Source organism: Aplysia californica, unplaced genomic scaffold (genome assembly GCF_000002075.1).
Source record: "Aplysia californica isolate F4 #8 unplaced genomic scaffold, AplCal3.0 scaffold00025, whole genome shotgun sequence".
NCBI lineage: Eukaryota > Metazoa > Mollusca > Gastropoda > Aplysiida > Aplysiidae > Aplysia > Aplysia californica.
The window spans coordinates 34,632-44,969 of record NW_004797295.1 but is presented as its reverse complement, the minus strand read 5'-3'; the positions used below and the strand labels follow the sequence as shown (position 1 = coordinate 44,969).

At 41.4% G+C, this 10,338-nt stretch overlaps 1 protein-coding gene across 1 annotated transcript in view; it reads right to left on the bottom strand.

Annotated features, from left to right (window-relative positions):
• LOC101861789 overlaps nucleotides 1-10,338 on the bottom strand; it is a 20,674-nt gene that overhangs the window by 6,829 nt on the left and 3,507 nt on the right. The window contains exons 2-3 of the mRNA XM_013089468.2: nucleotides 4,654-4,801; nucleotides 381-2,989 (exon numbers count right to left, since the gene is read on the bottom strand). Coding sequence (XP_012944922.2) covers nucleotides 381-2,989; nucleotides 4,654-4,801 — 2,757 coding nt within the window. The remainder of the gene's footprint in view (nucleotides 1-380; nucleotides 2,990-4,653; nucleotides 4,802-10,338) is intronic.

Genomic DNA, 10,338 nt, shown 5'->3' with positions numbered 1-10,338 from the left:
CTGTCTCTCTCTCTCTCTCTCTCTCATTCTCTCTCATATCCACACCGTACCTCACCACACCACACATCTCTCTTCCTTCCGCCAACACACGGGACAAACAAACAAAATACATGTATGTTTGTGCGTGCATCGTTGCGTGCGTGCGCGTGTGTGCGCGTGTGTGCGCGTGTGTGCGCGTGTGTGCGCGTGTGTGCGTGTGTGAGTGTGTGTGTGTGTGTGTGTGTGTGTGTGTATGTATCACGTATGTGTATGTATTATGAAAATTCAAGTGAACTTTAAAAAAATTAAGGCTTTCTATGCATAACCAGGGTTGACATGGTGGACAACTTAAAGTTAAAACGTAAGTGACACTTTCTTAAACTTCCACTCTCAGGACCTACCCTGTAGGTTTCCTTTCTCCGTTCCACTTCCTCTTCACTGATAGAGTTAAAATCCCAGCCAAGGTAAGTGTCGCGAGCCGCCATTATTGTAGAAATGACGTCATCAAGTTCTGCTTCGGAAAATTCACACCAGGGCAAAACTTTATAATAATCCTCTCCGTTGTTTGGGCGTCTTACTGTGGTTTGAGTTTGGTTTGGATTCAGTGCTCGGGTGGCTTGCTGCGTGCCTAGAGAGCCTATGGAGACTGACGAAGCTGGCAATACAGAAAGGGGTGTAGCTGCTGATGCTGTTGAAAGAAACTCGCTGGGGTCACTAATCCCAATTTTGCCCCCGTATTGTTTGACACTGGAGAAAGCGGACTTTGGAAACGAGATGTTTAGTTTGTGAAAAATCGGGTCCAATAAAGTCATTTCGTAACAATACAGCTCACATTTCGACAAAGCTTCGGATAAGCGAGCTATCTCGGACTGAGTATCCGGGTCCTCGAGACGTTGTAGAGCTTCCGATCTCATTTTCTCCAAATATGGGCTAGGCAGCTCGATGTCTCTTTCCTCACTCACACATTCAGTTAAAGTTTGACGCATATTAAGGTATGTGGCGTCATTCTGTTCAGTTTGTAGAAGACTGTCGTTGTCAAAGTCGCTGAGGTTGTTATCGCTCCAGTCAGAGAAGGTCGGAGATGGTGATCGGTACCATGCGCGGAGAATGTCGTCACTTATGTGAGGAAATTCTTTGTCTTGTGAAAAGAAGAAGCCAGTACCACTCCGAGCTGCTTGGCTAATGCTTTCAAAACTTGACATCCCGTTGTCTGAAGTTGTTTGAAAGTCAGCAGATTGTAAGAACGTGTTTGCTGCTGTTGCTGCCTCCCCTGTTGTTGCTGCCTCTGCTGCCACAGCCGCTGTTGCTGATCCTGTTGTTGCAGTCAATGCACTTGCTGCTGTTGGTGGTAGTATGCATTGAGGTGTTTGAATACTTGGAGTGTTTTCTATCTCTGTTGCTGCTTCTGTGCTTGCCACTACTGCAACTGCTGTCGCTGGTTTTGGTGCTGCAGTTGCTGTTGTTGTGGATGATTTTGCAGACTTTTGATCGCATAATGAGGCGGGCGAAACGGAGCTTCGGAGATCAGGGGAGGTAACGACGGGAGGGAGAGATGGTGACGGTAAAGTCGAGGTGCTTCTTGAGAACCAGTCTCTTTCTTTCTTGAGCTCAGCTGAAGCCCAGACGATGTCTGGTGGGCTAAATTGCCACGCAGACTGAGAAACATCGCTGGTCAGCTCTTCCGTCTCACTCTGAAGTGATGATGGGGAGCCGCACGCGGACGTTTCTCTCTGTAGAGAGCCGGACAGTGCGTCTTCTGTGTGCTCCCAACTACATTTAAGGCACCCACAGCCGAATTTCAGTAATGTGTCTTGGAACTCTAATGATTCCGAGCTTTCTTCAGAAGGAAAGGAATATGTAGAGTTCTCCGGAGAATCAACAGCTTCTCGTCGTTTGACTTTGTCTATTGCTGTTGCTTCTACGGGGTATCTTTTCTCGCTCAGTTTTCTCTTTAGAGCTTGCTTCAGATCCTTGCTGACGTAAGTGCATGTCATGTGTGGGACCCACTGGTTTCTGAGTGTTTCTGGTAAATCTTTCATCCGGAACTCTGACATTTCCTCTCTCGTCTCTGGGGTAGATAAGGATATTGGACTGTGGGTTTTCGCACTGGACAAAACATTCGTTCCAACAAAATTCGCTTCGTTGCACGTATTTACGTTTGCTTGCGAATCAAAATCCTGACGAGGCAATAACGACGTTGTCCTCTTAGCTCTGAACTCTTCCGAAAGGTTCAAACCCCGGCCATCAGGAGTGGCTTCGTCGTGAAACGACATGTTATGCCTTGTGGCACACAGACTACCGCCCATGTCTTCTACACTGACAGATGGTGTCACACTTGGAGTGCAGGAAATACCTAAAGACTGGCCTGTGTCACGTACCTGTCTGAATTCGACTCTTCCCTTAGATTGACTGCCATGTCCACAGGCTGCACAGTTGCAGGACATACAGCTTGATTGCATCGGAGCTCTGACCACTATAGAAGAGCTAGGTTTTTCAGAAGAATTTCTATAAAAAGAAGCAGATGAAGGCAAGGAAAGGTCAAGGCCACAGTCACGAGCACCTCGGAAATTCGCGCTTTCTAAATCTGGACTCGATGATGAGGCTGAGCTTACGAAAACCTGGTAATTCATTTCATCCCCATGTATTTGCGCTGAAGTCGTTCTTTGCCGATTTGTATAGCGGCTGTGGGAGTACCCCCTTGAAGGTCCGTGGAATGTGGTTGATGGCGCATGGGGAAGTTGGGTTGATTCTGTAAAATTCCAGCCTTCAGCATGTAAGTTTTTGTCGGAAGTTGTACCCCACCCATCGGGATTATGATCTGCGAAATGTTTACTGATCTTACTGAAACACCCAACATTCTCTTGGGGCATATCTGCGCTTATCTCTGAGCCAGATCTTGTATGTTGACGTCTGGGAGAAGATTCCGATGCCTCCTGCATGCGGTGAAATTCTTTTATCTCCATTATGTCTTTGGATTTCTTTTCGTAGGAGTATCGGCCTGTCTTGATAGCTGAAGGAGAAATGACACGGGATTGGTAAGAAACCTGAGGTCAGCTCTTGTCTTGTATGTGTCATAATGTGTGAGGGTATAATAATTATTCTCCGTGCCCGCGCACGTGTGTGTGCGTGAGAGAGAGAGAGAGAGAGAGAGAGAGAGAGAGAGAGAGAGAGAGAGAGAGCACACTTGCATTAAAGAGCGTCCTTGAAAATTTTGTTGGAATTATACAATAAATATCGCCACATGCGCTGACTAAGCGCTTTCTTTACTTTCATTCTCTGAAATGCAGATTCTTTTTGAAAAACCTTTATGCCTTCTCTTTGATGTTTACAAGATGCGTCACGCAATGAAAACAGTGTCCTACATGCAAGAACATAATGATAAACATGTTGCCACCAACGCTTAGTCTTACTTGTTGTATGAATCTTATAGCACCTGTGACACAAATAGGCCATAGTAGTGCTGAAGATTAGAGGTGTATTTGTTAAGAGAATAACATAAAATGAGAAGTAAAAGAGTTAAGGACGATCAATGTTTAACAGAAAAAAATGAGCAAACCACACCAAAGTACGGGCCAACAACCCACTTCATCGACGTATTCGAGAACGTTTCGTTCCTTTCTCAGTTAGAGTAGAGCTCCAGTCTGTAGAAAACGTTAACTACCTTTGACTGCGCTAAATCAGCTTCGAAGATCAGATTGTGAGTGAGTCCACAGGCACAATGCACTCTTATGGAAGTATAACAGCAGGGGTCACCAAACTACGGCTGCCGGCCTGGATCCAGCCCATAAGGTTATTTACGTGGCCCTCCGACATGCCACAATGCGGGGAAAACATCGAAGATGTGTTTTTTAGTATGTGTATGCTCAGGACTTGGTCACCGAGAGAATGTTATAATTTCAATGAACTCTTCAGTGAATAATGCATTAAACGTGCTTTTGTAGAAGTCATAACTTCTGACTTATGTACCACATCCTTTTTCTGATTTAATGTCACACATCTTTCATTTATTACCATGTCCATGTATTGTATTGAACAAAATAGATATCCCGCCCCGCGCTCGGGATTCTCTCTGTTAGTGTTATCCGGCCCACGTGGAAAAGAAGTTTGGTGCCCCCTGACTTACGGCAAATAGGCTCGATGCTAACCTCATCATAGCTATAGAGACGTAAATCCTCACTTGTGTTATCCAAAACTGTTTCACAGACATTTTTACTACTGGGTACCATAGAGATGTACCTGCAACTTGTGCAGTTTCTTATTCTAAATAAGGAGAAATATATTATAACTTTGTTTAACCCTATCCGACCCTTATGTTTTACTATCGTATCCATATGACGTTTGGAACTCTGTGCCACCCCTTTCAAAAGAGGAAATTTACTCGTTAATCCGATCCCCAGTTTGTAAAAATGAAATTTTGAGAAATACTGAAAGTTTCAAAAAAATCTTCGTACTAGAAGTTTTCTAAAATGTGACGAATGCAACCCGGGGGTACAAAATGAACCCATGGCGTACGGATAGGGTTAAATCTCTCTTGAACAAACATAATGTATTTGTCTTGCTTCTACAAGCGTAAAAAGAAACATTTCAGCACTGAAAGGGTTAAAATACACGCATGATTACAACGCCCAGTTGTGTGTAAGCCACACGGCAACCAATACAACACACCACACTCACCATCTTTGCTCATTCCCACGGCCAGACATTTCTTGTAACGACATTTTGGACAGCTCCCCCGTCGGTCGGTCTCCGGTCCTATGAGACAGTTTCCAGATCTCTGACACTCGTACGGCTCAACGCGTGTCAAACTACGCCGGAAAAATCCCTGAAATTAAAAGAGAAAACGTTTAGTAAAAATTAATATCGTATGGTTTTGTTTGGAAACAAATGAGATTTAGAAAAAAAATCAACACCGAAAATAACGATTCTGTAAACAAAAGAGAAACATACTTCATAAATAAATACCGTATCATTCAGCAAATAAAACAAAGCAATCTTTGAAAAAAACCCAATCATACTGCAGAATCATTCTGAAATAGTTAATTATTCATAAACCGCCGATCCATGCCATGTAAACTGAGATAGCACTACTCCCATGAAAAGAATGGATTGGTGGATCGATAAATAGCACGCACTGTTGTAAAAACATCAAACGATAATCCAACATTTCTTAAATGAATGAAGGAATGAATACTTAAGTTGTTTTTTTTAAATTGATTTTATTAAGTGGTGGTGGCGTGTGAATGTAGCAGGAACAAAACAACGTAAACGTTTGACCGTTTCTATGTGTCTGATACTCCTTTTCTTTAACTTCTTTACATCTTTTATGGATATATCATTAGCACGACTTAGATGTACATCCAAAAACTGCGTGCGGATTAATCATGGCAAAAAAGGTCAAGGACGTGGAAGAGAGTGAGAGAGAGAGAGAGAGAGAGAGAGAGAGAGAGAGAGAGAGAGAGAGAGAGAGAGATCACAAACTAAACAACGTACAACAAAAAACCCTGATTACAAACTGTCGGCTTCTCAGCTCACAGCTTGCTGGCTCTCCTAACACTCTGGACTTACACTTTAAAAAAAGTTGTCGGTGTTTTACGCCACCATCTGCACAATCTATATCATTGACTAGGAGGCGGGCTGTTGTCAGGGTCAACCCGGGTTGAAAAGTATACATATTCCTAGCAGACTGATAGGAAAGCTCGATTAAAAACTTCCAAACTCGGTGATGATGATGATGATGATGATGATGATGATGATGATGATGATGATGATGATGATGATGATGATGATGATGATGAAGTTACAGATCCTAGCTGACGTAAGTGTAGTCATTCATATTTTGAATGCTCCTGATAAAGCATGTAGAGGGCGAAACGTTGAACATGTCGTTAAATATTTTGGAAATACTACCAAGGCTCAGCCTTCTTACTCTCTGCTGCATACAATGATGGTGGAGATGATAATAATAATAGCAACACAAACTATCTATTACATAGCGTAAGCACCCGTTTTAAAGCAAGTTCCATGGAATTTACAATATATGTTATAATATTACTCAGACAGACCTTTGTACATTCAGAAACATTCTAGGCTTCACGGGAAGCATACAGTGCAAGAAGCCGACTAAGCACTCAAATATTAACAGACAAGATCTTTCACTGTCTATATAATAGCCGGAGTACCCATTCCGAATTAGGCGAAGTGAGAAAATTTTATAAAAAGTTCCTCTCCCAAGGACAGGACACAACAATGGACCCTTGACGGGTTTCGAACTCACGATCTTTCTGCTCTAGGGTGCGAGCGCAACAAGCTAACCAGTATTGTGTTGTCAAAAATTCGTGGCACAACTTATCCTTAAATATTTCTTTAACAGGCGAATCAGTGTCACCAATACTTTGCCCAGCAGTTTACGTCAATTTGTCTTAACTTAATTCTATTTGTCCATAATAATTGAGGTTAGATTAAATAAACTTTTTTCATAAATAAATATAAAATACTTCCGTCACACGGAAAATGGGAGTGTTCACAGCACTTCCTGCTTCTCACACACATATTAGATACGCATATTATTATGGCCTTCGTCACAGCTCACCGAAGGCACTTTTTAGTGGCAAAACTTGGTACAAGAAATTAATGTTATACTTTACACTTTTTGCACTAAAAGTTCTCATAACATGCGTTCAAAAAGCATACATGATGTCAAGATTAGAAAAAAAGACGGGTTTGCTTTTATAAGCGATATCATCCTAGCTGTAAACCTTTTAAAATGTCGAAACCAACCACTGGAGTTTTGAATAAGTAGTTATTAAAAGGGGGGGGGGGGGCATACACCCTGACAGTCCCGATTCGGGTCATGTCAGTCAAGATAATGTTTTTTTGTGTTGTAGGCATTTTTAACTTCTTCCGCCTCTCTTACAACTATTTCATTGTAAAAGAACCACCTAAAGCCTTTTTTCCCCACATATCTGGCACGTTAGTCATCACCATTTCCTCATAAAGTCATCTTTTTTATTTACAAAATGACGAAGAAAAGATGTAACACAAAATATTTATCTTTCGAATTTTTTTTTGTATACACGGCGTAGATTTTTGTTGATGGTAAGGAGTGTGGATTTTCACTGATTTTTTTTCAAACTTGACTACTACGTCAATTTTCTAATCCGTTTAGAAAAATATTAACTGACGAATTTGTAGGTCTGTTGTCTGCTAACATGCAAGCAAAATAACAACCCATTTCCGTGAAAAATAAGTGCGGCATTCATTGCGTAAGACGTGTCAACAAAATCCAATTTGTTCGCCGTCACTACGGCAACGAAACTTTTTACTCAAATTTGATTGCTGATGGGGAGACTCTTAACTCTGCTTGTTATATGTGGAATTTGGTAAAATTTGATCCGCTAATGAGCGAGATAGCCTTCAGGTGTAGCTCCCCCTCCTCCCCCCTTAACGAAGTTTCTAGAATACAGCTAACGCGTCTGTAAGACAAACTGATACAAGTCATTGTGCAAAAGCTGGAGACTTTATGTTCGACAATTGAAGAAATATTTGACAACAAGTTGCGCCACCAACTTTTGACCGCACCGCGGACCGCCAACGCCAAGGTTTCGAATTCAAATAACCTGCCACGAGTCTAACAATTACGCCACAGACTCCAACGAGTCGATGATTGGAACGTCTGTACAGCAAAAATTAAATATTTGTACAAAGCTAGAGTCCCACACTGTTCAATAGTCCTTCCCACGTGACAGGGAAGGGCATGGTTTCTCCAACAGAGTTTAGAATTTGTGTCACAACGCGGTGTAATCAGGCACTCGTCAATTTGGCATGTGGACTTATTGGTATTATCTGTCAGATTATTCATTTGCCAAGCTTTCTTTGAAAAAATACCCATGTGTCTTGAATAGAGGTTGAGATACATTTACCGTTGAAGGAGGTGGGAATGCCTGGTCTCACAGGTAAAATTAGCGAGAAAATGGCTGCCAAAGACTGGTTACTTCTATAGTTTGAGAGTCCTCGAAAATAAAAAAGTTACATACTTTGCGCCATTAATCAACGTCTTTAAGTAAAATTCACATAGAAATGTGCTTTTATGTTGAGCCAAAAAGCCCCCAAATTTTTGTAAAAATGGTCAAACTTTAGGAAAAAAATTGCCTTTTTCTTCACTTCAATATTTTGACGAGCGCCTGATTAGACCACGATGCCTCACATTTGTCTTGGGAATTCCCGCTATGTGGGTTTGACTCATTGAACAACCCCCCCCCCCCCCCCCCAACCCCCGATTACAGTCTTTTTAAAATGAATAAAAAATGACCGTCAATTCAACCACGCACATTAGGAAGAACTTGGAAGTGGAAGGTTTCTCCTTGCGACAGGGCATTCGAACCACGAGCTCGAACCGTGGGTTAGAAGGGGGGGGGGGGGGGGGGTGTAAGATGTGCGCTTTAAGGGTAACGGTGCTCAAAATATAATGGAGTGGGTAGTGGGAGTGGTAATGTCGGGTAAAACCGTAACTGAAAACTGGGTCAAATATAGTGTTTTGAGTTTTTTGCTTCATTGAGTGCCTGAATATGTCTAATCATTGAATTGGGTGAATGTTATATTTTCAGCTTTGAGGCCATTTTCTCTGAACTGTGTTTTTCATCCCATTTGAATCGAATAATTTTGATAGTGTCAGTAGTGGGGTATATTCTATAATAATTTGGTAAATGATCGTTCATGTGTGTGTATGTGTGTGTGTAAGTGTGTGTGTGTGTGTTTGTATGTGTGTGTGTTTGTGTGTGTGTGTGTGTGTGTGTGTGTGTGTGTGTGTGTGGTTTTTTTTCTTAATTTAAAGCAATATAGGATTTCCAGCAGGTTAACATTATTTCATATCGGTTATTTATTACTTATTAAAATGGTATAAGAATCAGCAAGGGTGTAGAAACAAGTATGGTTTTCTTTTAGAACAGTTTTAAACTCAATCTCTTGACAAATTATTCAATGGTAATATTTTTTTTGCGAATTCACCTTTCACACTGCGCTAGTGTTGTAATATTAGAATGTCTTTTCCTCTCTCTCTTTTGAACATGCTGACGAGTTTTACACAGTATTGATTCTTGTTTGTTCTGCGTAGTGTAATTATGTATTTATGTATGTATATGCGTATATAATATTCATGTACGTATTCATAATTATGTATTTATGAATGTGTGTGTGTAAACCATAGTTTCCTTCTGGGATCAATAAAAGTATAATTTATTTTAATCTTTATTTAAGTCGTGTCGTTTGCTGCTTGGTTGTCACTGAGTTTCGAATGAACAGGAAAAGTTAGGTGGCGAGCACTTGAAGCGTTGTTCAAAATGTGAATGAGAATTGTCACAGCAGTTTGTTGTTCTGGATGGCAAATCTTCACTGGCCCAGAGCTCAGGTGGACAGCATGCAGATGAAACGTTACATCTAGCCTTTCATTGTGAAGATGGTAATTGATTTGCAAATTCTTGTACCTTCTCAATATCAGGGGCTGATGCCATAGCACAGAACCCCCCCCCCCCCAAACAAAAACAAAACAAAACAAAGCAAAGCAACACCCCAAAAACACACACAAAAAAAAACAAACAAACAAACAAACAGACAAATAAACCTAAAAAAAACAGTTCCCAACCATCACTATCTCGGAGCGATCCAGGAGGCACATTTCCAATGACGTAAGCCTGCTTGACACTCTTATCGTCTATTCAGAGGCGTGGTCCTCGTAACGGGTTTTGAGTCCAAGCTTTGCATCAGATGAACCACGCATGCCTTGTATTTGAATGCTATGTTTGCCGTCAATTTGCAATTCAGGTGGATAAATGCTGGACTGCACTCCCCACCGCTTTTCTTGCTCACAATGCGTTCAAACAGTAGCAGATGGTGTCTCTTTCGTTCTGTGTGGATAGTGTAAAGTTGATAAAAGAAAGTAGGGTTGAACTGGCACCTTCCGTCTCCGTAGAATTCGTTTTTATCGTGCTCACCAAACCATTTTCTTGAAATTATGTAACCATTATAATTTGTACTTCAGCAGCATCAACCATGTCCCCTCTGTTAAAGGTAGTAACAGCTTTCTCAGCCTGTGGTAAATTGCTTCATGATTTCTTCTCTCGTCTTTTGGAAAATCTTGGCTGGTCGATTGTCAGGATGATTCATAGATCGTTTGTTGCTATATATTTTAAAAAAAAAAGATATCTTAGTCCCATTCTCATTTCTCCTGGTTTTGATCCAAGTTGTCAAATGTTGTTTCTGTATCCGTTTTGTATATTGCTTTGCATACAGCTCTTGAAGTTGTGTGAGTACATTACAGACGGTGGTGAATTTGAACAGTGGGTACTTAACACCCCCCCCAACCCC